General features: G+C 39.7%; 1 protein-coding gene across 2 annotated transcripts; it reads left to right on the forward strand.

Annotated features, from left to right (window-relative positions):
- The first annotated feature begins 27 nt into the window (after positions 1–27).
- mrrf (mitochondrial ribosome recycling factor) lies at positions 28–27,813 on the forward strand. 2 transcript variants are annotated; one of them, XM_031278151.2, is made up of 8 exons: positions 28–156; positions 3,315–3,488; positions 3,632–3,784; positions 11,740–11,858; positions 16,824–16,915; positions 18,514–18,673; positions 18,979–19,063; positions 27,709–27,813. In XM_031278151.2, exons 1-7 carry the CDS (start codon positions 99–101, stop codon positions 19,054–19,056), a joined length of 834 nt encoding a protein of 277 aa, XP_031134011.1. In that variant the 5' UTR covers positions 28–98; the 3' UTR covers positions 19,057–19,063; positions 27,709–27,813. The 2 variants fall into 2 exon arrangements, with proteins under 2 accessions (XP_031134011.1, XP_031134010.1); XM_031278150.2 differs by lacking the exon at positions 27,709–27,813 and having other exon boundaries at positions 18,979–21,585.
- The last annotated feature ends 119 nt before the right edge of the window (positions 27,814–27,932 follow it).

The following is a 27,932-nucleotide window of genomic DNA, read 5'->3' on the forward strand; positions in this document are numbered from 1 at the left end:
TTGAGGCAGAAACACCGCCCATTCGGTGTACTCCATACAAAGTTTCAAACGCATAAGTGGACGTCTCAAAGTGTCGGTGCGTTATGATGACGACATAGATGTCAAATGTGGCTTTTCCCGAGCTAACATGCTTCTGTAAAGGCTGTAAACTTGAAAGTAAGTATGCTGTTTGGGGTCATTTACAGTTGAAGGTAGGGTTCTGCCGGGTCGTAGCCGAAATTAACGGCAGTGTTATGTTTAGCAACTACGTGGTTGCGGTTTATGTTTACTTTTTGCCTGTGGTATGTGCAGCAAAAGGCGAAGAAGTGCTGTTTGCACGTCCCCATCACACCGACCTTCACACCGCATCACTTGCATAAAGAGTTGGGACCAATCAGTTAGTTGTCTTATTATTATGTAGGCCTACGTTCTGTTGTTAATTATATAGTATCTGCCTCGACAGCCTCGTGCTTCCTGCTTTTCTGGAGTATCAGTTATAAAAAACAACCTGGTGGCACTTATATGTTCAGCTTGAAATATTCTGAAGTTGCCCAGCTAATGTTCCTCTCAGTGGCCTTTATGATGAGAAAAAGGCTGGTGAAGTTGAGACCATTATTTTCAGCATTTTCTTGCCCTTTATAGACTAAACAGTTAATCAATTAAACAAAGAATAATTCAGAGGTTATTGCTATTTAAAGTAATCATTGGTTGCAGGCCCTATAGGCTGACCAGTTTGTTTGAGGAGGCAGAGCCAGGCAAAACATTATCTAATACACTGCTGTATTATCTTCTGCTCAAACTGTAAAGTGTGCAGAGGAGGGATCATGCGGGCTCACCAGCTGGCTTCTGCCACTGGAAGAAGGAGAGGTGTGTCTGCAGCTGCTGCTGTGTGTGAAATCTACAGGATATGAGGCTACAGTATCTCAGTGAACACCTGTACTTCACTTGTTCTGCTTGACTTCCACTCTAAAGAGATCCGTCACCGCCCCACATCTGAGCCTATCTGCTCTGCCACAGTGCGCCGTATCATATCAGCTTGTCAGGAAACCTGGCAGCCATGGATGTCTGGTATGGGTTTGTATTGTAGGTGGTGTTCCACAGTCTAGCCTAAATATTGCCATTGGAATATGTTTGGATTTCTGGTGTCAATGTTGGATTGACACCAGGGACTTGTGGCATGGCTGTAGGATAGGGCTGCGCAATATATTGATATTATATCGATATTGTGATATGAGACTGGATATCGTCTTAGATTTTGGATATCGTAATATCGTGATATCTGTCCCTGGTTTTAAAGGCTACGTTACAGTAAAGTGATGTCATTTTTTGAACTTACCAGACTGTTCTAGCTTTTCTATTATTTGCCTTTACCCACTTAATTATTATATACACATGAAAGTACACATGTACACACATGATTATTTATCAAAAATCTCATTGTGTAAATATTTTTTGTAAGCACCAATTGTCAACCCTACAATATCGCCGCAATATAGATATTGAGATATTTGGTCAAAAATATTGTGATATTTGATTTTTTTCCATATCGACCAGCCTTAATTGAGGACACTGAGATCCATATTGTATCTGGCATTTTTGGACTTTAAATGACCTGAAGAGGAGTTTAAAATCTACACTTAAACAAAAAGACAGATTCTGAAAATGTGTTTAACAAAATTATTATTATTTAAATTTTGATAAATAAAGTGATGGAGAAATATTTGAAACCACACTGAGAGCATGATGTAGAGATATACAATTCTAATCTAACCCTAAGCCTCTAGTTAGGCTAAAAGAATAAGTAAATATAAAAAATATTAAACATTTTAAATACCCAGAAAATCTGACATACTTTTTTCAGTGGGTCGCTTTCACAAGGAGGTGTTTGGACTTATGACTGGTGGTGAGAAGTCTTTACTTTCTTTTTTTTTTCAAACGATATTTAGGTTCGGTGAAGAAAAAACACATTTGAGTACTTTTGATCTTCAGTTTTACAGTCACTAGTCGAGTATATGTTGTTTTAGATTTTCTTGTTATACATTTTTCTCACAACTGAAAATAATTGCTGCTTTTTATCGTTTTACAGACAAAATATCTCAGTAATGTGATGAATTTGGGAAGGTTCTTCTCACTTGTAACCACACTGTCTTTAAAGCAGCAGTTTGTTTCTCCTCACAGCTACCAGTTATAAATACACACCAGATAATAGCGGAGTTCAGTCAGGCTGCAGTGCACTACGAGCTCTTCACAGCCATTGACTGTGAAAGACGGGCTTTAGTGTGTGTTTGTGTCTGTGGGCTTAGATATCTTAGAGTTTGTCTGTGCTTGTGCGTACTCCGAGGTTCAGTGACACAGTTCACAGTAGAAAGCCAGTTTGCGAGGTGGGAGGTGGTACTATTCCATAGTAAAGGAGTGGTTGGTCTCATATTGTTGTGTGATTTTTGAATGGGAGGTTCCCTTTCAGGAATGCCCAAACAACTATGCTTGGGCTGAGTGTGGACTTTGTGTTGGCCTATAGATTTGTGTGTGTAAGAGGAAGGGAATGACGGTGTGTGTGACTTAAGTGTAATTGCGTGTAATGTAGCCTGTACAGCTGAGAGCAGAAAGTTCTTCAACAGCAGTTATTTTTTTACTTCGTTAACGATGGCTCAATTCCATTAAGTGTTCCAGTAAGTCAGGTCAGTGAGCCAGCATGCACAAAACCAGAGCCCTGGAACTACCTCACCTAAGTGGAATGCACTCGTTATTAATGTTATTATTTACACCTGTGCTTTTCCTGCTATGACATGCCAAAATGTCTGCTGTGAATAATGTCTTTTGGCAGATTAATCAATATTGAAAATAATTGTTACTTGCAACCCCACTTCTATGTGCAAGGTTTGTCAAAATCTTGAAGGTTTGTATACAGTAAAACAGGCTGATATTTTTGATGATGATTAGTCAATCTCTTGAGTTACTGTATTTGAATATACTTGTAATTTATATCACAGATAGGCCTATAACTTTTTTTTACTGTAAATAGAATTGACAGGTTTGGCTCTATTGTTTCTCTTTTTTTTTAAATAATGTTTTTTGTCAGAAATTATCATCACATTTTTAAGAGAAAAAGAGAGCATTGTACTTAAATGTCAGTTCAAGATGTAGGCTTACCTCCTACTGGCTGTTATGAGCTATTACTTCATTTTGATGAAATATTACCAGCGGTGCCTTCAAGTGATCTGTGTACTGTCAAATTTAATCAAATGGTGTTTGAAGTCAGTGGCATTGTTTTTGTATACTTCCTCTAACATCATTCTTTATTTATTCTCTCACTTCCCTCTTTCTTTCTGTTTCAGTTATGGCTTTGAACCACCTGAGTCTGCTGCGCCCCCTGCTGTGTCAGTCCCTGGTGCGACAGGTCAGGTCTCCCCTCGTGGCCACCTCCAGGGTCCGTGCACCACTTCTGTGCCCCAACACCACCTGCTACCCCGCTGCATGCACCAGGCTCTATGCCACCAAGAAGGCAAAAGGTCAGTGAGGAGATTGCAGAGACCGGAGTTCACATGTGTACAACCTCTGGTGGTTCTGTTGGCATGAGTGTGGGTTACGTGATTAGATATTATCCATCTTAGAGTCTCCACTCTTCCTTCTCTCCCTCTTTTCATCTTCCAAGCCAAGGCAAAGGGCCAGTCAGCTAAGGTGAATATTAATTCGGCTCTAGTGGAAGACATAATCAGTCTGGATGAAGTGAAGGGGGACATGACGGCTGTTCTCAATGCACTCAAAGATGACTTCACACGCAACCTCAGCATCCGAACCTCGCCAGGTATTCAGCTTATCTCTGCTTCTTTCTTGGACTCCCTCTCATGGTGTCTGTCTGCCTGTGTCTCCTTACATCACTCTCTGTATCTTTCTCAAACTTTACAGAAGACAAACAGAACTGATAAAAAGCTCACATAAATGGCTGTCCAATAGTGCCAGGTATTCATTTGATGTGGAAATAAGTGGCAAGATAAAAAAAAACAGTGACAGTGTTGTCATAAATGTAAGGGTTTAATTTAGTTATTACTCAGCTTGTTATTTCCTTTTACTTTTGTATTAATTTATTATACAATGATACACACACACTCACACATAAAGGAACATAATGAAAGTACCAGCATCTGAAAACAACGACAAATCAGAGGAGAGAAAAATAAAAGTCAATACATAAATAAATAATTAGAGGGGGGAAAAGTGCTTCCCTTTGCAATGCTAAGTAACATTATTGCAATCCATTATTGTTAATTAAAGAGTGCAATATAGGATAATAAAATCTACACATAAATATATACACATTGCATTTACACCTATACATGCCCACATATATGTGTATATATATCCATATACAGACAAAACAACAATGTATTTACATATTACCTTTAATTGACCTTTATCTACTTCCAATATTATTTCTAACTCCAGCCTTCACCGTGACTCAAAGTATCCCAACATCCACATTTAAAAATGTAATTCTGGTATTTATTCCTATTGGCATCCTTTTTAAGAACCAACTGATACTTCAGAAACATTGGGAAATGTTAAATTTTTAATTGTTGTCTTTTTGTAGTTTTAAATATATATGCTTTCCCCATCATAATGATGTTGTTCAGATTTTTTACTTCTTCATCATTCCTTAAATTGCCAAACATTATGGTTAAAGGACAGAGATCCATTTTTCAACTTTAATCCAGAATAGTGCTACTTCTTTACAATACTAAAATAGATGAAAATCCGACTCCTCTTACCCCTTACAAAATCTACATAAGCCACTGTTTAATGCCCCATTTTTAAGCATGTTCCCAGTAGTCAAGTATCTGTAAATTAGTTGTAGTTGTAAAATTGATAATAAAATAAGACATCAAAGGTAGTTGTATAAATGCATGTAAAAACATTTCCCTATGGGATGTCTTGATGTCTTAATGTCTTAACCTGACGATCCAGATGGTTTGTTACACGGAACCATCTGAGAAGCTGTCATTGGAAACTGTTTGGAAAAGGACCGCACTTTCAAAAAAATACCTGCCAGGTGATTGGATGAACCATCTGTCTATCACGTCCGCCATTGCGGCCATCACACACACCTTAACCACGCCTATAGCTGCCACTAGCTCCTCACCATGCCGTAAGCTGGTAGTTCGGACACAAACACAGTACTTGAGGCCTGACAAGATGGATTTTCGTGTGATATGTAATCCTACGATTCTCACGGGATCTTGTGATATGGCGAGAATCCAGCTGCTGTGCAAGGCAACATTTGTCTAACAAATCCTCCCATTTTGGCAGAATTGCTACCGGTGCAGCAGATATTTTATTGAGATACATGTATAACTGATATATTTTCTTGTTTGGTTTTCTCTTGTTCATCCATTTTGTATCCCTTGTACAGGGTTAAAGAATAACAAATGCAGTAAATTGAATATCATACCACATACAGGTTAAATTAGTATTTATATATATATTTTCCAACAGCAGGTTCAATCTGCAAAGGTACAGTGCTGCTCATAAGTTTATGAACCCATGCTAAAGTTGACTAAAAAGCGGAATAAAAAAAATCATCTTTTGGAAATTGATCTTAATGCCCTAAGTAAAAAAAAAGAGGAAAAATCCAACCTTTAAGGACACCAATTTTCTTTGTGAATGACTAATGTATCGTAAATAATGTTCTTCCTTAAAATACAGGGGGCATAAGTAAGTACACCCCTATGTTAAATTCCCATAGAGGCAGGCAGATTTTTATTTTTAAAGGCCAGTTATTTCATGGATCCAGGATACTATGCATCCTGATAAAGTTCCCTTGGTCTTTGGAATTAAAATAGCCCCACATCATCACATACCCTTCACCATACCTAGAGATTGGCATGGGGTACGTTCCATAAAATCATCTCTCAATGCAAATCAAACCAGCTATTAGGCTAACTAAAATAAAACCATGCCAATCTCTAGTCAACTTTAGCATGGGTTCATAAATTTATGAGCGCCACTGTATGTCTGTGATCCCACAGATGTCTGCAGTCCAACCAGAATGATAAAATGTTTACGCAGTGCGAAACCAATGTTTGAATCCAGTTTTTTTTAAAGAATGTAGAAGAAGTAACATCTCTACCAACATGGCTTCTCTTCTTCTCTATTTGTTTGTTACGTCCTCTGTCCTAGCCCAGAATTAACTTAATTTTATTAGTCTCGCATTGCCAGACCTATCTCCACAATGCTGTTGAGTAAGGTCTGTCTACACCACAGATACATTCTAGGATAGGATTAAAAAAAAAAACGCTCTAGATTGTTTGCATTTTTTTAAACCAATCACAAGTACCAGACGTAGCGACGATGGCTCTGCAAAATAGTCTCGGGAAGGAACTTGTTTTGGTGGAACATTTGCACCCCGCAAAAGAAAATGCCAGATAAAATAATAAATGAAGGTAACTGTTCACACAATACAGTAACCTGAGCTATTTAAATTTGCTGGATACGTAATTTGCTCTTACCAGTGTATCACCGTGTGTAATGTTACTTCGTCCTTACAATTCTCTCCAATCTGTCCCAAAACGTCCCAGTTTGATAGTAAATGCTGTAAACATATTCTTTGTGAATCTTTACAATCATTCACCGAAAGAACCAAGCAGGCCTGTCTTGTTGCACAATCCAAATTTTCTTCAAAACTTGCCATTTTCAGCATGTGGCTTGCTGGCTTGAAGTTTGTTGTTGTTGTTGTTGTTGTTGTAGCGGAAGGTGAGGGGCAAAGCCTGCCATCTGATGTCAAGCTTTATCCTGGAAATGTACTTCCGTTGATCCAGACTAACATTGTATCATTCTGCATCTAGATTGACTGGCATGAGATCACCCATGAGTAGGCTCTAAACACCTTTAAACTTTCATTTCCATAATGTTGGCATAGGCAACACTATATCATGTATGAATCACAAAGTAACATACAGAGTGCTGAGGTCACATATGGGGCTACCTTATTGTTTTGATTTCTGCCTTGAATTTGACAAGATATACATACATGAATTGTACATTGACTGTTGCAGTGTGTTTTTATTTTTCAACTGCATCATGTACTGTACAAATGAGGCATGTCCTTCTCAACAGTACATCAAAGGCACATTTTTACTTTGAGATAAAAGTCTGTAAGTCCTCCTCTTTTGTTTGCATCTACCTGACAAAGCGCCGAAGGGCTAAGAGTGAGCCCCAGTTTGACCTCTGTTTCCCCAACTACATCCAGGTCATGGCCTTTTTGCCTCTGGGTTCTAACAAATGGGAGTTGGGCTCGGAGGAGTCAGAGGTGGGGTGTATAATGGAAGCTCCCGAGGGAGGAGGCTGCCGTTAGAATCAGACTTCAAAACTTAAAGTGTTTGGGCTTTGACTCCTTTTCCCTCCTCAGATGAAAGTGCGCTCTCTGTGACATGTGATCTGCAGCATGTGCAGTCTTTTTACTTCTACACAACATGCAAGAGAGTTTAACAACAGAAGCATAAACACAATGTTGATGTCCTTATGGTTAACACCTCAATGTCTTGTCTTGTCTTGTCGGTTTCCTCCAACAATTTTGTTTTTTATTCATTTGTCTGTCCATTCTTCATTGTGTTCACTTCAGCTTTTTTCTTTTTCCACTCATCATTCAGCAATTTCTTGGTCTGAGTCATTTTTTATATCTTTGGTCCCTCCCTTTATATCTCTCAGTTACTTACTCTTCTCTTTTGTTTTTCCAACGATTCCCAGCTTTATTTTTTGGCCTCCACCCATATGATAATTTCAATCTGCGTCTCATACTTTTGATTCCAATTTCTTCCTGACCCCACAGGGAAACATTTGTTCACAGGGCAAGAGTTCCCTCCATTTCCTTCTGTTTCTCTTGTCATTTTTTGTCTCCTTCCCTCCATCCTGTCATTCTCGCTCCATCTCTCTATCCACTCACTGCTGTCCTCCACTTCATCCGTCCTCCTCTCTTCTGTCCAGCTGCACAGTAATCCAGGGAGGCAGCAGGACTTAGAGCTGACAGGAGAGATGAGATGGTGGAATGGAATGACGTCAGTTGTCCGAATGTGTGTATGTGTCTCGTGCTAGTGTGCGTGTGCATTTGTTCCATGAACCTCTCATCTGGCTCTCATTAGGCTTATGAGCACATGTGTGTGTGGGTATGACTGTATGTGCTGTTGTGTGTGTTGCAATGAATGCATACTGTAATTGTGCATTCATGTGTTTGTTTGTGTGTGGCAAACGTGTAGCAGAAAGTCATAGATAGATGCAGAGAGAGGGGATCAGTGCTGTGACCACAATATGGTGGTTAGTCACAGACGGGTAATCTGGCCCGAAAACAAGCTGTTTCCATGGAAACTTTAAGACAGAGTAGCCTAAGACATTAAACAACAACAGTACTGGAAAGAAAATGCCTAGAAATGCTTTATTATCCTTCAGGTACCAGTAGTTCTTCCTATTATAGATAAGAGCTGTTGGAGCTTAAAGGAATAGTTTGACATTTGGGGAAATACTATTATTCACTTCCTTGCAGAGAGTTAGATGTGACAACTCATATCACACTCATGTTGTTTTGTTGAAGATAAAGCTACAGCCGGTTAATTTAACCTAGCATAAAGCCTGGAAGCAGAGGGAAAGAGCTAGCCTGTCTCTGTCTAAAGGAAACCAAATCCATCTACCAGCACCTCTAAAGATGACTAATTAACATGTCATATCTGGTTTGTTTATTCTGTACAATCATCTAAATGTGAAAATGACAAGTTGCTGGAACAATTTCTTGGCCAAGCCAGTGACTTGAGTCTGCGCTGGTTGCCTGGCAACTCCAAGGCGAGTCATGGATCTGACCAGGAAATAGTTCAGGCGAGTAATACCCATGGATGTATTAAGAGAATAAGGTAAGGTAATCCCCTGTAAAACTGTCAGTTGATGTTCATACATTTAGAATTCAACACCGTTTTTTAAAGCTGCCATAATCAATATTTTTTATACTAATAAAGGATCAAATGACTACTTGTATGTAAAAGGGGTCACTCGTAGTGACAAACCCACAGATAACTATCACCTGACTCAGCGGTTCCACTCCCGTTTCAGCATCTTCTAGCTTATTGTTTTGGTTTCACGGCCCGCAATTTTACTGTTTTGATTCACTTTCACTCCACACTCTTCTCTTGCCATTTTTCAAACACAGCAGACAGCTGTTTTCAGCAAGAAAGCTTTAAAAACCAACTGTAAGCTACCTATCCAGCACCCAAGAGCTGACGGACAAAGTTAGCAAACATAGTAAGCTAGCATAGTTTTAGCATTTAGCTGCCAAAGAGACAGATATTTCCCATAGGAGTTGGTGACCAAAAACCGCTATAAGCAAAGTGAATGTTGGACATACAGTCACCAGGTGGCCAGAAACACGACTCCAAATGAATGGTAATGTTGCTCTGTAACTGCTGGATGTTTAAATCAGCAACTACACGCTAACAACATGTCAACGTAAAAGGTGAAGGTATGTCAGTGTTGTGTTTACAGCTTGTTGCGCTGTCATTTGAGCTCTAGTGCAGAGCAAAACAACTGCACAGAATAAAATTGATTGTTGAACATTCATATCAGTCTGGTAGATGATAGTCTCACTTTGCCAGACCTTCCTCCACAGCGCTGCGGAGGAGGGTCTGGCTAGTCCACGCAGCATTCTGGGATGGGAGAAAAACGTGCTCTGGTTTATTGGCATTTCTTTAAACCAATCACAATTGTCTTGGGCAGCGCTAAGCGCTGTACGGAGCAACAGCACCTCTGCAAAATAGCCTCGGGAAGGAACTTGTTTTGGTGGAACATGTACGCTCAAAAGGTTGTTTTAGTCGTGCAACAGAAAACTCAGATTGGACAGATAGTCTAGCTAGCTGTCTGGATTTACCCTGCAGAGATCTGACAAGCAGTTAACCATAGTCCTAATTAATCGACCAGAGTTTAAAATGCCAACACAAAGAAAGCCCAAGGTAACGGATATTCGGCCTAAATGAGGGACATCCGGCAGAATTTCCGGCGGCAACAGAACAATCCCCGAAGTGGAACGTTATGGATATAGACTAGGTGGATGAGAAATCCTCTATTGATTAATTGTGTACATCTCAAGTATATGAAGTTTACAAATAATATGGCCTGTTTAATGTTAGTAACAAAACATTTTTAGATGAAAAGCAATACATGTGAAGTGTACATATAAAAGTATACTGTACATTTATTTTGTATTCATTATATTGTCAGTATTTGAAAAACTTTGAACAATTTTGCAAATGCTTTCTTAGCCGTCCTCTGACCTTCCTCTTCTCTCTCAACCCCTGTTCTCCTCCTCACCCTCCACCTTTGTACTTGACTGCCTGGCTGGCTGTCTGTCTGCCTGCCTGCCTGCCTGCCTGCCTGCCTGCCTGCCCTCCTAAAGTACTAGCAGATGTGTAGGTTCTCATTGTCAAGGCACAGGTAACAAAGACGGACAGGCAGAAGGTCAGAGATATGGACATGAACAGTCCGCATATACACAGAGAGGCACTGTGAGACGGACAGGCAGGTTTAGAGCTGCACACAAATGGATGTTTGAAGTCAAAGAGGGAAACAGAATATTTGGCAGGCAGGTAGACAGTATGTCAGTGATCCAGTTGGGTTGCCGCCTTTAAATCAAAGGTATTCATTTCATCACATACCAACATACCAACCTTTTATTTTTAATTTCTTCTTCTGCATCAAATCTCTGACCGGTACGCCTATGTTTCTTTTGCCCTTGAAATCAGATAATAAATAGATTTTTAAAATTACATATTGGCTCACCTCCCCTTCAGACACCCCCACCCCTCCTTTTCCACACACGCCACCAGCACAACCCCAAATGGGTAAGCAGAGAGCGAGTGATGTAAGGCAGAGGTGGAGAAGGAGGAAACAACTGCGTTTGAGGTTAGCCAGATGGAGGAGAGGGAGAGGGGCGGATGGATGGAGTGAGGGAGTAAAGGGAGAGAGGGAGAGCGGGACAGAAGTCCACTCATGTTGGCAAACTTACCTTTGTTTCTTAGTGTTGACAGTGAGGAGAGACAGTATATCATGGAAACTCTTAACACTGTAACAGTGGTCTCTACATTATTTTTCTTTTCTTACTCATGCAGAATGTGGCTTCTGTCATCTGTTTATTTGTTAATCTGTCTGACTAAATATAAAGGAAAACCTACAGTCAATCATTCAGTCTGCCTGGAAACAGTGTCATCAAACCAGAAATATATATATATATATATATGGTATATATAAATATATATATATATTAACATCTGAGACACATATATATATATATATATATATATATATATATATATATATATATATATATATATATATATATATATTTACCACAGCCCGACCAATACTGGGGCCGATACTGAGAATAAAACAAATCTGATAACAATATATTGTATAATATATAGATCATATATAACAAAATATTCATCAGTTTTATGACATAAAACTAGATATGTGATAACAGTAAATTCCGAGCAGTCGACATTGTTGAAATTAAAATTATCTTAAATAATAACTATAAATAGAATGATTTTCAACTTCAATTTAGAAAAAATAAAGTCAAATATACATAAATTGCTTGTTTTTAACATTAGCAGATAAAGTTGGTCACAAATTCAGGGTGCATTGCACATGTCACCAGTAAAATGATGCCTTGAATTGTCTGAATACTTAAATAAAATGGTAAATAAACAATTACTTGTGTCTGTATTTGTTTAGGAGCTCTGGATCACATTGTGGTGACGACACCAGATGGGAAGTTCCCTCTCAACCAACTAGGACAGGTCTCCATGAAATCCCCTCAGCTCATTATGGTCAACATGAGCAGTTTCCCAGAGGTACAACGATCACAAACACAAACACAAGGACACACATGTACAGATTCATCCTACCGGTATCTGTTTGTTTCACGTAGACAAGCACACAGTAACTAAAAGCTTTATAAAAAATAATCCGAAGCACTGACAGATAGACGGTCCTCACAGAAGGAAAAAGTGAGCCAGGCCAGAACTCTAAGCCCACATCTCTGTGTAAATGAAACCTGACCGGCCTCTCTCTCTCCAACTGTGTCTCAGATGTTAATTGATTGATCACTCGGGTAGCCCTTTGTTCTGGGGTGAAAGATAGCAACATGAACCCAAACTTTGTGTGTGCGTGCACTGAGATGTGGTTATGTCTGCATGTGAGTTGTCACAAAATAGGAAATGACCTCATTTTACCCCCAGGTTAGGAAGGAACGGATTATTTTTCTTTTCTTTTTTTAACTCCTTTTTCTTTCCCTCTTTTCCTTCTTAGATGATACAACACTGTGCTAATCAGAGCTCCAGAAAGTAATTTTGTCAACTGGGGCGACTCACATTTTTAGTGGCCAGACTTTCTGGTGGTTTGGAAAATCTAAATGTGCTTTTTTATTAGCATTTAACACGGCATTATGCAGTCATATATCCACAGACAGTCATCACTGATGAGTTAGTTCTCTTTGATCTTATTACCCATTGCGCTGATATACAGCTACATAGTGCTTTGTTTTTAAAAACATTTTTATTCATGGTTTATTATTTCTGCTCCTCTTCTCTTGAAATGCAACTGTGCAAATATTATTAGTTTTTAGTACAAAGTTATAAATATGCGTCGTGTAGTGAAAAACTTGTTAGAAAGCTCATATGACTGAACAAAGTCTTCATGTAAATTACACAAATCAAGAGACTATGCAAAATGAAGGATGTAAAATATAGAGTTGAGGTGGTAAATTCCACCCAATAAGCATACATTTAATGTGTTTATATGCATTGTATACTATGCTAAAAGTGTGACAAACACACACGCATAAGTTTATTTAAATATCTAAAATAAGGAATCAAAGACAGGAAGGCAAGAAAACATACTGTACCACCTGAGGAATTAAGTTTAGATGTAGAGGAATATTGAATGGTACCACCTTCCAAGTGATGTTTGTATGTATAATATGTCACTCAGAGACCTGCTAATAGTAATGATTAAAGTAATTAACAAACCACAATACAACATGATTTAAAGGGCTTGGTAGAGAACATTCTACGACCACGCTACTGGCATTGTGAGGCTGTACTCTAATCTAAATGCTTATGTCAGCATGCTAACACACTCACAATGACAATGCTAACATGTTGATGTTCAGCAGGTGTAATGTTTGAATCATGTTCATCTTATTTTAACGCGTTAGGATGCTAACATTGTATTTGGTATTACAATTCACCCTGAGGGGAGCATGAATTTGTGTACCAAATTTATTGGCAATCCATCCAATTTATTGAGACATTTCACATATCTCAACCTCATTGTGGTGCTCGAGGAAAAGTCAGGGTTGAGATACAGATTGTTGAGATATTTTAGTCTGAACCAGCCGCGCTGCTAGCCTGGCTAAACATATAAGCTAGACACATTAAAATAAGTAAAGGAGGCAATAAAAAAGATCTTAACATCTTAAGGACAATACAAGTAAGTTTTAAAAAAAAGAAGCCATTGTAACATGATTGGGTGGCCTGTTTTAACCAGTTTTTATAAGCATAGATGACATTCAAAGGCAGTTTTCTTTTTTTGGAGAACCACCTGTCCGTTACAACAAAAAACAGTTATTGCAACCATCTTCCACCATCTTCTATTTTCCTACCGGTCACCTTTTGTGAACCTGGAAGGTGTGGTTTCACCTGTTTGTTCTCTTTTGTACCGATATCACAAAACAACACGCAAATCGAAGTATTTATCAGCATCTTAAATCTGGAAATCCTGTCTTCAACCTGAATCCGGCTGAATAGTCTTTTGGTGAGTCTATTTTCTTTCCAGAAGCTCCAACCACAGACCACACACACACCAGCAGACACACTCATGCACGCACACACTACCCTTGTCGTACCCTACGTTACCCATGTCCCACACAGAGGTGAGTCCTCAGTATCCAGAGCTAATAGGCTTATAATGATGCCTATCCATTATCAGGCACTCCAGAGGCCCTACCATTGTTTTCTATTCATTCATTAAGGGCGGCCTGGGAAGGCACAGTCAAACTAACAACAGCTACCAGCATGCTTAGATCAGGAGGCTTGTGTGTGTGTGTGTGTGTGTGTGTGTGTGTGTGTGTGTGTGTGTGTGTGTGTGTGTGTGTGTGTGTGTGTGTGTGTGTGTGTGTGTGTGTGTGTGTGTGTGTGTGTGTGTGTGTGTGTGCGTGCGTGCGTGCGTGCGTGCGTGCGTGCGTGCGTGCGTGCGTGCGTGCGTGCGTGCGTGTGTGTGTGCGCGCGCGCGCATGCGTTTTAGGATGAGTGTGTATTCATGTTAAAGCATCCCACCACTTTGTTCATGAAGTGTTTTCTTCAGGACTTTTTAAACACACATGCGCGGACTCTCGCACACATTCCTCTACGCTCGCCTCTTTGCTTTGAACCGTCCTGTCGAGCGTTTGATGTGGAACTTCAGTGTAATTTCTCTTCCTCTTCAACATATTAACCAGAACCTGACTAGCCTATCCAGAGAAATTCCCCTCGGTTTTCCATAACCACCGGAGTGGTCGTCGAGAGAGAGGAAACGGTGATGAATTTGATGCTGAGAACAATCAAACATAGGTATGGGCTGAATCTATCACGCCACACTCAAAGAGAGCAACCGGAGGCCTGTGCTCCGGATGATTTTGACAAAGGAAAAGAAAAGAAACCTCATGAATTAATTTAACGCACACAAATAAATTCCTTTAATCTCGCTGCCATTTTTTCCCCCCAGCGGATAAAGCCAAAAGGAGCTGTCGAGAGAGGGGAGTGGGGTAGAAAGGGGTACAAAAAAAATATAGAGGAAATGATATGCTCTTTTTCCTCACATTGCACATTTGCACACTTTGCAAAGCTCAGCTAAGGGAATTGTTATGCGGTTTCAGAATTGGTTTGAGGAGTGTGACTTTGTTTTCAGTAATTCAAAGGATTTTGCTTCCTCCCCTTTGTCCGTTTTCACTGTTTAACTATAGCTCTCTGGTTCTTATGTAGTATTTGCTGGACTATTGTATATGATGGATCAAGTTTTTATGTTTAACATATGTGAATGCTGTTTTAATATTGAGTTAAATGCAAGCTTCTTTTTTCTGCCTGCATGCCTACCAAACAAATACAAATACACTTTTTAATAAAATTCCAAAGAAGCCACTATATTAATTAACTGATATCAAAGTATTGTGTGACTGTGGACCAACACTTCTCAGAACCTCTTAACAGTGTATCTGATCCTGCGTTGTGTTGAGATATCATTGAGCATTTACAGCACAGCTGCCTCGCCAGCCAGCGTCCACATTGACACTGAATCACTTGTTCAATCACAAAACACATAATGCTCTTCTTTTCATCTCCCTCTGATTATCTCCACCCTTTAAAAAGAAGACAGATGGTGTTTGGGAAATATTAGTTGCATTTTTTCCCCCAACTTTTTCAATTAACCATTTTAGACAACAGCTGAAAATTTTCTGCAGATGTTTTTATTTCGAGTAATAGTTTTGTCTCAAATATATGTCCATCTATTTATTTCTGTTGATGTAGTTGCATACATTTTCACTTTTGCTCTTAGTGTGGACAAATGTCTCTGATCTTTTAAGAACATGGCTGTTGATCAGATCATCTGTTTGTCTATTATATTATATAATAATATCTATAATATTTCTATTTAGTTACTTCACATACAGTGTCATGTATGATGATGCCAGATTTTAACAGAATCTAATGTCCATTTTCACAGACATGAGGCTGATCTAACACTGCATACAGTGTCTTGCAGACAGTGACTTTTTGCAACAGTGAACATAGATGGAAAAGCACAGGTAAAACATTAAAATGGCTCTGATGTCCTATTACAATACCAGGATCCTGAAAAATCCAATTCAAAATCCAATTGTCAAAATATGTTCTGTGATGAGGCCTGGTAAGGATATAGTATTAACGACACTCAACTTTTTAAAAGTCCTAGTAGTGCGAGCATCACTGAATGTATTGTTCATCCAACTGTAGCAATTGGTGGTTCAACCATGTTAAAATGTTACAGTCATGGTGCCTGCGTCTGTCTAAAGACCAAAAAATATCAACGTGTAACCTAAATGCCTCTGATCTCCAAATGTGTTGACTTCTGCCTTCCACCATATTGGTTAACCCAGTAGAGACCTCCCTTTTACCCCCACATAAGGTTATGAGCTGGCCACATGCTAAATCTGACCACAAAACAAGAGAAGTGTTTACATGTTCTCTTAGTTAAAGTAAACATACATGTACATGTGCTCACCTCAAGATAATTACCATTTCCCATCTTCATGAACAAGCAATTAGCTCCTTTTAGATTTAGAATAAAGATTTTAAAATGAATACATACAAACTCAAAAGCACATGTGTGTTTGTGTGTATCCATGTATCATACGCAAACACAAGCAGACTCGCCTGTGAGGTCACCATGGGTCAACGCCCTGCCCTGCAACCTCTCAGTCCTGTCCTACAGGGCCGAGCGCTGACAGTGGCCCAAGGCACTTCCACACTGCATGGGCTTCCCCTGAGACACACACACACACACACCCCACACAACACCTTAATGATTACCAGCTGGAGCTGGGCCACTACCTGCGGTTGCAGCACTGCTTTTCCATTCACACCAGTGCTCAAAGCAACCGTGTGTGTGTGTGTGTGTGTGTGTGTGTGTGTGTGTGTGTGTGTGTGTGTGTGTGTGTGTGTGTGTGTGTGTGTGTGTGTGTGTGTGTGTGTGTGTGTGTGTGTGTGTGTGTGTGTGTGTGTGTGTGTGTGTGTGTGTCCCAGGCTACAGCGGCTGCCACCCGTGCCCTCAGAGAGAGTAGCATGAACCTTAACCCAGAGGTGGACGGGACGATCATCAAGGTGCCCGTTCCAAAGTGAGTCTCTTTCTGAAACACACACACACACAGCCCCATGGGCAGAAACGCTTTCCTTCTTTTTTTCGATCTTTTCCTTGCACCTTTAGCTTTTCTTCTGTCCCACTATTATTATACACTAACACATCTGTAAACGATTAGGTGATCTGATCAGTTACTCAATTGACAAAATGTTAATTGATGATATTTCTTGTACAATTGTTTTGTTCTTTACAGTTATTTGACAAAAAAGATTGTTAAGACATCAGTTTTTATGCTGTTAACCTGTGACAGGCATTTGACATTTTTTTTGATTTTATAGACCAAATAAGTAACCAATAAATCAATGAAATAATCAATACACAGTCTACATTGTCATAAACCTAAACCTTACAGTAAGTCTCATCCATGGTTTTGAATTTCTCCATTAATAAATACCTGTAACTGACAGATTTATGTATTGTAGATGTATTGTAGCTGTATAGAGACCCCCAGTGTGTTGATGTGAGGGTCGGGTCACTCTCTCTCTCTCTCTCTGTATTCAGACTAGACCTCTCTCTGTACATCTCTCTTTCTCTCTGCCCAGTCAAACAACTTCACAAAAAACAATCCGTCACTCACTAAACCACTCTGTGTGTATATACAGTGCGTTCTTTTTTTTTTTTTTTTTTTACATGTACACACATTGGCTGTGTGTGTGTGTGTGTGTGTGTGTGGAGCAGCAGGTGTTAGTTTGGCAAAGGAGGGACACAAGAGTCAGACTGCTTTCCCCCTGCAATCAGTCTCGGCACGCTCCAAGCCTCCATTTGCATTTCCAAAGAGAAGGCGCTCTTTGATTGGCCCTGGAATCAGTAATTAGGCCGTATTGTTTGTGGTAAATAGACGCTGCACTTGGATTGTTTGCAAATAGTCCCCAAGGCAAAAACAACGGGGAAAAAAGCCAATTAAGGACACGGAGGGAGTAGGATTTTCTGAGTGATTAACAAATGCAAAGTGAATACAAAGTTGTTTGGATGACGGATGGTTCAGCTGTGGTCTGAGACCTCGACAAGTGATTGTTGTTAGATGGTAGCTTTCAAGTCAGAACTAAAATGATTAGACTTCATGCTTACAAGCACTTGACATTCTCATTTGCACAAGTGAGGACATTGTTTTTTTCATTAGTTTATCTCTGCATAGTTATGTGTTTCTGTGTTTTATTTTTAGCAAGAGTCTTTCTTGGTAAGTAGAGTTTTTAGATTAGTTTGTCTTATTCTCCTGTAACAACTCCTCTCAAATGTAAAAAGTAGCCTTTATCCAACACTGATAGATTAACAACATTTTCTTTTTTTACATACAAAATCTTAGCATTTACTTCATCACTTGCAACAGTGTATTGTCCTGCTTTGAGAGGAGCTGCAACTTGAACCCACAGTCGAGCTTAGCTAATATCATCCATCCTATCTTCAAATTGCAAACAGAGACATGAAAACGGCACAGATGACTTTGTGTGTGTGGACCTTTGGTTGGTATAATAATCCATTTACCTGTCTTCCATGGATTCTTATCTTCTGTGTTCTGTTTCTTCTCCGCTATCTTTTGTTTTCTCTCTTTTCCCTCATCTCCTCCCTTCCCTGCAGAGTAACGCGGGAACATAGAGAAAACCTTGCCAAACTGGCCAAACAGTTCGGCAACAAGGCTAAAGACTCACTGAGGAAAGTGCGATCTAATGCTGTCACACAGGTCAAAAAGACAAAGGAAGGACACTCGGAGGACACCATACGACTTGTGGAAAAACAGGTAGGAGAAGAAAAAAGACAACAGTGCTATTACACATAGAGACAGAGTGAATTTCATAAAGCTTCTTAATTGCTAGGTCAGTCTGAGGAGGGGGAGTTTAAAGGAAGGTTGAGATGAGTGGCTAGATGCAAGAGATGAGTCATAAAACTGAAAAGAGGAGGTAACTGATAATTAGAGCCTACTATTATCCGAAACTATGGCAACCACATCCTTTACCAGTCATACACTAGAGAGAGGTAAAAAAGGAGCCCAAGGCGGTGGTGTATTTAAAATTCTTTTTTCTATCTCTCCGTCTCCCTTCACAGATTCAGCAGATGGCGGACAACATTGCAGTGGACATTGACAAACAGCTTGCAGCCAAGACCAAGGAGCTGTTAGGCTGACTAAAAGGTCTTATGTTTGATATTTTGTTTATAGCTGAACATATGATGATGATCAGATGGACGCACATGACAGAAGCAACATGTAATTCTTATCATGTTTATAATAGCCAGTGACTCAATCACGCGTTGGGGAGGTAGTTCTCAAATCCCGTTCACAGTCCGAAAGCTTCACACAGATGAACAAGTCTTGGTCCTGTTGTACATGTTTAGGCAAAAACTGTTCCTGCCCACATCACTGGCAAATATCTGCTTTTCGCTGCTGGGTGATATCTGTGTTTAAACATCAGTGCATATACACAAATTGGCACGGAAACAACAACATCGACAGACTGCCAGTCACCTCCCTCCTCCCTTGTTACTCTTCCTGTCTTCAAACAAACACCGAGCAAGGGACGAATTGACTTTTAATGGGATTTGTGGGCCTCCTCCTAATCAAACCCCTTGCCACAAGGGCTGTCTGTTTATATAAAACAAGCGCACCCGTCTGAATGTAAACTGGTTGTGGGTTTTTTCTTGGTGGCAAGAGCGAGAGAGAAAGGGAGAGAGGGTTTGTTCCAGAGACGCAGGATATGATTAGCGTGTTGCCAAACATTTGTTTCACATTGATTCAAAGTCTGTTAAAAAAATGCACTAGAGTAAAAAAAAAAAAAAAAAAAACTTTAAATTCTGCCTGTGTCTAGGATTGATAATATGGCTACACTCTCGACAGTAAAGTCGGGAAAGTAACATTATTGATGGACTCCATTAAAGAACGTTGTACGATGTGCGTCATCTTTCTCTCTCTCTTGTTTTGTTTTGTTTTGTTTTTCTCCATTTTTAGTTTGAAGTCGCCCCCCTCCTCCATTAGTCAGAGTGATAATGGACTTTTCCTGTGTATAGACATCCAGGCCCTGGCTGCTGGCACCACAATTGTCCATTGGGAAAAGAGGCTTTTAATGTTGTGCACTTGGCCCTCTTTGTCTTTAAATAACTGCACTTTTAAAGCCACGGTCAGGAATTGCAGTACGAGTAGTCCTACAAAGAGGAACGAGAAATGTATGAATGGGAAACCTAGCCAGCGACAAACACATGGCTCTGCTTTCATCTATCTGCTGTTTACACCAGCTAGAGGCTTTCCGTACTATTATGTGGTCGGTGTGTTCATCTCTATCATAGTTTGTTTTGCTTCCTCTGCTACTGGTCGCAGGCAGCCCACATGGCAGACAGGTTTCATTTTAAAGGTTTGCCCACACACTTGCTCTTATAACCAACCAGGCATTTGATGATTACAATACTGCAACATTGCAAACTACTAATTCAATCTTAATCAATATGCTGTCCCAACTCTTTTAAATGGACAAAATGAATTGAGGATTAGTGACGATGCAGATTCTATGGTGGTTTTGTGTCATCTTTGGTGTAAGCTGGTAGCAGCGCCAAGTTGCACGCTACAGATTGTGGCTTTATTACATTTGCCTTGGCCCTCTGTCTCCCTGAATGGCTTTGCTTTAATGGCCTAAACAGACCAGAGTCGTTGGATAAACAAGAGTTTAGCAGAGGAGTGGCTGGGTCGGGACAGAGGAGGGGTGGGGTGGAAATGGCAGGTTTTTGTGGTGATTCTGGGTCCATATGTCAGCAATTTGAGGGCATTGTGTACCTTGGCCTAAAACAGAGGCTTCATGATCGATGGAGGGGTGAAAATCTCCCAAGTCCCTGGCGCAGAACACAGGCAAGCACAAGGAAATTGCTTTCAGCTGATAGCTTCATTTTGGTTGACATTTATCAAGTGAATTACCCCTGTTCCTTTCAAATGTTTACTACTACTAGCACCGCCTTTTGACTGCGTGTGCGTGTGCGTGTGCGTGTGCGTGTGTGTGTGTGTGTGTGTGTGTGCAAGAGAGCAATCAAGGTTTGTCTTTGTGGAAGTATTGGTGTGTCCTTTGGTGATTCCTCACAAAAATATACAAATTAGTTCGGTAAACATTTGATTTTATAGTCTAACTGATAGATAACAGTTACACATTTTGAACTTACTGCTTTTACTCACAACTATTAAAGCTGTATTTTTATTTAAAAAAAATGTTTTCAGTACACCAAGGAACATTACATTTAAATCCATTTATCTCAAGAATTAAAACGAGACTACATAACTTTTGCTAATCAAGGGGGCAAAGGGACATTTATGGGATAATGGTAAATGCTAAAATGTAATGTAAAAGTAGCACAAGTAGAGAAGGGTCATAAATCAGTGAACTGACTCAGTAATGTCAGTTATACAGCAATATCTAATTAATGTTTTCTAAGAGTAGTCAACCTGAGCTACTGGTCATACCAGACCAAGTGAGGCTGAAGCAGCAAAACTCCTGAGTGCACTAAATTGGGCAAGAGTTTGTTTTGAGTTAGTTTTCATTTGTAAGAGGAATAATTCATTATTTCTTCTTTCAAAAGTTGTTCGTGTTGCAGAGCGCTTATTAAATCCAAATCCATCCTTTTACGGTTTTCAGAAAGCACAAATATCAGATACAGCCACGGAAGAGTACAATTTAAACTCATATTAGAAAAAGAAAAAAATCTTGCTCTCTATCTCAGTCTCTCCGTCCTCTTACTTCATTCTTCCCTTCTAGCATTGTTCTACTTCTCAATGTCTCAACTTTTCATGCATATTCCTTTATTGCATTATTATTATCTTTTGAGAGAAGCTCAATACCATGGTCTAATACTAGTTTCCCGACACGACCTACATTATATTGTATAGCCACTGCGTGTGTGAAAAAAGAGAAAGAAAGGATGTATACGATTCACCTCTGATTTCTGTCTTCCCTTTTGCCGCCTGTGATTACACTCTGAGTATCAAGCTGCGGTGATCCTGCAGCAGCTGAACCGCTGAGGAGGCCGTGGAGTCAGACGGTGACAGAGCCGACCACTTTGGTGTAGACAGAATTGGAAAAATCCCACACACACACCTCTTATTCTCTCTCTCTCTCTCTCTCTCTCTCTCTCTCTCTCTCTCTCTCTCTCTCTCTCTCTCTTCTCATCACCTCTGGAGTGTAAAGGGTGTCAGAGTGTGTGAAGCCACCAAGATCTCATCAAGGATCCAATCAGCGTGTGAATACAAAATGCACTCTCCTCTTACGATGTGATGATCGGGGGTGGGGATGGGGGGGCACACACCGAGAGAGCCTGTCTGGAGCGAATATCTCTGCATATGCAAATTGTAGATTTTTTTTTATAATGGATTTGATGTTCATAAGAGTATCTCTGACCCTTTCAGGGATGTCGTAACAGGCTCGCAGGAAAAGAATATGTGCAGATTAGCCTATTAATATTTATAGATGTAATTGGTTGAGCTGCGTGGCATGAGGCCTTGTTGTGCCTGGTGTAATGCAGACCACGTTTAGTCCTAATCCAGGTGGGCGCTCTTACTGCCTCTAACTTGGAAATGGCCGGCCATTTTAGGAGGAAGCTGGATATCCTAATAATCAGGTGAACTAATACCGGGCGGTGAGAGTGTTTCCTTCCGGAGCTCTTGGCATGTCAGTCATTCACAGAATTGCTCCTGTCTGGTCTGCGAGCCATTTTAAGTCAATGGAGTTTAAATGTGCATTTAGAGAGGACCACACGGGCCCCTTTGGATAGCCTCTATACCCACGAGGAGGCTCCCCAACCATCGTAGTGAGCAACCAGACGCTTCAGCACACACCTCCTGCTTCTCAAATCTGAACAAAGCGTTCCTCAGTTTAAAGTGGTTAAACTGTCATTTCAAATCGTCTGGACATCATGATTACCGGCATGGGAGGAATTATATATTTAGCTTTATGTCCGTCGCCATTTCCTCCCCCCGCCCTGATCTGAAGTGACTAGCCAGTAGTGCCCTCAATATTACTATCTCTGAGGAGTTTAAACCTTCCCCCAGGAGACGTGTAGTGTAATCAAGGGCTGCCAGCAGGAGAGAGGGAGAAAGAGAGAGGGAGGGAGGAGGATGAGAGGTGTGGGGTGGGTGGTGTTGGAGCCCTGTAGTGATGGGATGGTGGAGGGAATGACAATGGACCCAATTTACGTTCTTAAAAATACTAAAGTACTAAGTCTTTTTTAAAGAAACAATGACACAAACTGAAAAATAGTAAAAATCTGTCTGGCATGACCTGCTGTTTATTGAAATATTAAACGTTTTTACATAGATTTTTGTCATTATATCTGGACATTTATTTTCAGAAGATATATTTTCCTTCTTTTTTTGCACATTTAAATGACTAAACTATAACAGACACTTGTCTTTGACCAAATAGTGGCAGGAAAACGTTTTGTGTCATTGCTACAACAGGTGAAATTTTTTCGGGCCAAAAGTCACGTTTTCATGCAGTAAAACTAATTTAAAAAAATCTGCTATTGCAGAAGCATTATTTCTACTTATTTCCAATGAAAAGTGAGTTTATTGAAACAAGACAGAATTAGACAGAGGGCTGCACTAGAATCACAAAAAATGACACTTTATTCAAGTTAGTAATTTGTACTGGAATATCTACCCACAATGGCAGATTTTTTCCACTTGTCATATGAAAATAAGACTTTCGGGGCTAAAAAATAGACAAAAATGACTTGGTCGGATGGAGATTTTTGCAGTGCAATAACCGCTTCCAGAAAATTCCGTTGCTGCCGTTTGCTGTAGTGCAGCAAAAGAAAACACACTGAACAAATGAGGATGGGTGGAAGCTGTTGAATGTAAGGAAAAGCATGCGCATGTACACATACATAGACACACCGTTCTATTGGATTTGTTCATTGAGTCTTTGTTGAGAAAAAATGTTAATATATTTCCTAAAACTTTTCCCCAATTAACTTCTAAAAAACATTGTCCCTCGGTAAATCAACAACCCCGTCCAGGATCTCATCCATCCTGGAGAGATTCATTCATCCTCAATAACGTCACCGCCTGCTCATAAATAAAAGTGACCGTTAGGAAAGCAGATGAACGCAGCCAACGGATTGGACAGGAAGCCAGTTAATCTGCAATCCAATCCGGCCCGAGTCTAGTGAAACCCGGCTCAGCTTGGCTGACCGAGGCCTGGGAGGAAGGAAGTGAAGGACTCAGGAAACAGTGTTCAGAGCTTTCACCAGTCATATCCATCACAGTGCACAGTGATGGAAGTGTGTGTGTGTGTGTGTGTGTGTGTGTGTGTGTGTGTGTGTGTGTGTGTGTGTGTGTGTGTGTGTGTGTGTGTGTGTGTGTGTGTGTGTGTGTGTGTGTGTGTGTGTGTGTGTGTGTGTGTGTTCCTGTTTCACCAGTCATATCCATCACAGGGCTCTGTCTGCAGGCCTGGGCAAGAGAGCTGGAGAGTCATTAGAGGGGCAGGGCTGCAGCGCTGCACTTTAACTAAACATCTTTTCCATAAAATAAATGCTTCCAGGTTAGTGTGAGTCCTGGAGAACCCAGGTCGCCTCGCTTTTGCTGCCACTCATCTGATCCCAATTACCAGACAGTCTGGGTCAGAGCCAGCAGAGACTATGGGGATGCAGACTGAAGTTGTGTGGCATCCTTTTAGCTTAAATCAACACCGCCCCACAATGCCCCATCCTCCCTTTCACTGTGCAGTACATACTGCAATTATGAAAAAATAATTTTTACTCTAACAAGTCTACAACCGGTATGGTTTTTTCAATTATGTTTTACGTTTTGGATTTAAATGGCTTAGTATAAGTGAGTATGCGTGGGTTTTAGGGTTATTTTAATGGGCCATAACGCTGTTGTGGTGAACAGACCTGTGCCTTATCTGAAATGGGAATATAGCCACAAAGCTACCTTGACATCTATCTAACTGCCAAGTTTGAGCATAGAAATACAACATTCACCCATTTCATTGCTTTTGCACATATAAATGCACTTACTATCTACTGTATCACAAAAATAGGCAAGGCATACAGTATACAGTTTATGTATTTGCATGGCACCTTTCAACAAGACACTTTGAAGTGCTTTACATATAAACATATAGTATACTATACATCAGGACATTTCCTTTAATGTGATGTGTCAAGTCATGTTCAGTCTTGCCGTGTCACATTATAACATGTCATCATCTTGTCTTCTTCCGGTCTTATCTTTTCATTTCATGACAGTTATCCACTGTTCAGATGGAAAAGTTGTCATAGCCTATTATTTAATATTATAAAATGTCATGTTATACCACATCTTCTTATATCTTGTCCTTTAATGTCCTTTAATGTCCTTATAAAACCTGTTGGCTGCATAAAAGCAGAAGTTATGCTGGAATCTGACAATAGCATAGTAGTTTAGTAACATTCTCCGGCGTAAACATTTTAGTAAGAATATAGAACCCAACGTGTGTGTATAAGCCAGCACCCTCCATCCAGCACATTCATTACATTCACTCCAGTTGTGTTACATGTATGAGAGTAACCTGATCTCAGAAGAGAGGAAGAGTCGATCATGGTGATATATATGTGCTTGTGTATGTGTGTGTGTTTTTGTGTGGACACAGTGTGCATTTACATCCATACATTATTGAATAATTGTTTCCTGATGCTCTCCTCTTCCCTCGAATATTAATTACCAAATGATGAAACCGCCTCTCTCGTCTGGGAGGTTGAGGTTGAAGTAGGAAATGGGGGCCGCGCATGTCGGAGACCGTCCTTTTTGATGGGGTTAACTGTGTGTGTGTGTGTGTGTGTGTGTGTGTGTATGGCTATTAGAAAGGGGGGATGGGGTATAGCATCAGCTATGTTTGGGGGTTGAGTTTCAGGGGGAAGCATTTTTCTCAGATTAAATGGATGATGAGAATATCTTGGACAGCTGGACGAAGCAGTTGTATTTTCGGAACAGAATCACTAACTATTAATTTTTACTCTGCCCCAAAGAAAATGATAATGCAGGAGAAAAAAGCATGAAAAGAAAAAGTTAAAAAACTGTGCTCAAATGTTCCTATTTCTGTGCTGCTGCTACAGTATTTTGGCCACTTGTGTAAAAGAGTTAGAGCATTCAGACAAGCACACACATACCAACTGAGTCTGACTGAGAGCTAACAGTTTTGTAGACAAGAAACAATAAAACTGACATCAAAGACTACAATAAGATAACTAAGCATAGGCAGTAACATAGAAGAAAAGATATAAAAGAGTTGCCTCGTAAGAACCTTCCCTTTTATCAAATGCCAGCAAAAATAGCTTTTTGTATGTTTTGTGTCTAAATTATTTTCCCTTTGACCCTTTTCCACATTAGTAAATTTCATGGATTCATAATCAGCTGTCATCAGAAACCTAGTACAGCTCTCACACTGAGGCTGCATGTAAAGGAGGATAGCACCATCTAGTGAAACAATGATGTAGACAGGGACTGAAACTGCCAGAAATATAGTGCCTGAAGATATTAAATAAGAATAACAGCAACATAAATATTTACTACTCAATAATAATTAATAGGCCTATTCTGTCATTTATACATATTTTATTGAAAGTGAGAATAATAAAACATGCTTACAGCAATACTTCACCCAAATGTAATCTTTTAAATATCAAACACTCCCATCTAAGAGGCTTAAAAGGTGGATGTTGAGAGTTAGTAGTTTTCTCTTAGACAGAGAACAGCGGCTGTCATAAGTTCAATTCGTTTTTATGTTTGGATAAAAAAATTATGTAAACTTCAGGAGATGCTTGTCAAACCACTCTTGCATCATGAACCACTTCTCTTTTGTCTATCAGTACACACCAAACTGTCTTCTTTTCCAAAATATCGCAACCCATCTGGTATTTCCGATTATGCCGATTTCTTACTGTAATCCTCAAATCTACAGAATGTACAGTACCAAGATATTTTGCCTGAAAAGCGCTAGCTTTTGTGATCATGTTGAAATACCTGTGATCATTGCGCATTATGTTTATATGTAATAATAAAATGAGTTTTGTCCCCGGTTAAGCGGATGAAGATGTATGGATGAATGGATTGTGATTTGGAATGACGATGTATTGATTTAAGCCAAGAGAGAAACTTTAATTAAACATACTAGGGCAGTCACTAAGAGCAGCAGTAAACTTCCACAGTGTAACCATTACACACTGGAATATTTTAAAAAGAAATAGGCTATTTTAACTGATGACTCTTTTATGCAAAAGTGTCTGTTTCTGATCATTTAAATGACTGATAGTCTGTCCAGATTTCCCGTATATCTAATTTCCACCAGTTCACATGAACAAACACAAGGACAGACAATTAGTCACCGCTGTGATTGCAGATTAAAGGATGTATTCATTAACTTGCTGAGAAAAGCGGAAAATCTCAGGATAAACTAAATAATGCACAAGCCATTTCTGCAGTATTAGTGCTCAAGTATTAGTTGGAGGAAGTTGTCCATAAATAACCAGCAGGCAACAGCTGATGGAGGCAAATCATTCACTTTGGAAAACAAATCACTAAAACATGATAATGTGTATGTAATGTAATGTGTGTAATTTTGGTGGGTAGTTTTGTTTTTAAGTGCAATGATTTATTTTAAATTAAAAGTAACAGCACAGAATATAGGCACACAATCTTTGTTAAATATGTATGTTTTATTAATAATACTTAATATATTGCAATACACCTGTATATACATGTATGTTTATTTAATAATGTGTGTATGCTCATTTTATGACCTAAACATTTCCCTTGGTTTCTCTTTACAGGAGACTATGGTTTGTTTGCTACCAACCTACAACTAACCAAGTTCTCTAAAGGAAGGGACCCCCTGTTATTGACATATTATCATCATATAAAGTTGTTATGGTAAACTTGTTAGCAAAGATTGTCTTATTTACACATCCAGCTGATATGGGGCAACATTAGCATTCATTTGGACTTGTGTTTCTGGCCACACAATGAATGTAAGTCCAATTTCACTCTACTCTAA

The sequence above is a fragment of the Sander lucioperca genome, chromosome 1 (genome assembly GCF_008315115.2).
Source record: "Sander lucioperca isolate FBNREF2018 chromosome 1, SLUC_FBN_1.2, whole genome shotgun sequence".
Classification (NCBI taxonomy): domain Eukaryota; kingdom Metazoa; phylum Chordata; class Actinopteri; order Perciformes; family Percidae; genus Sander; species Sander lucioperca.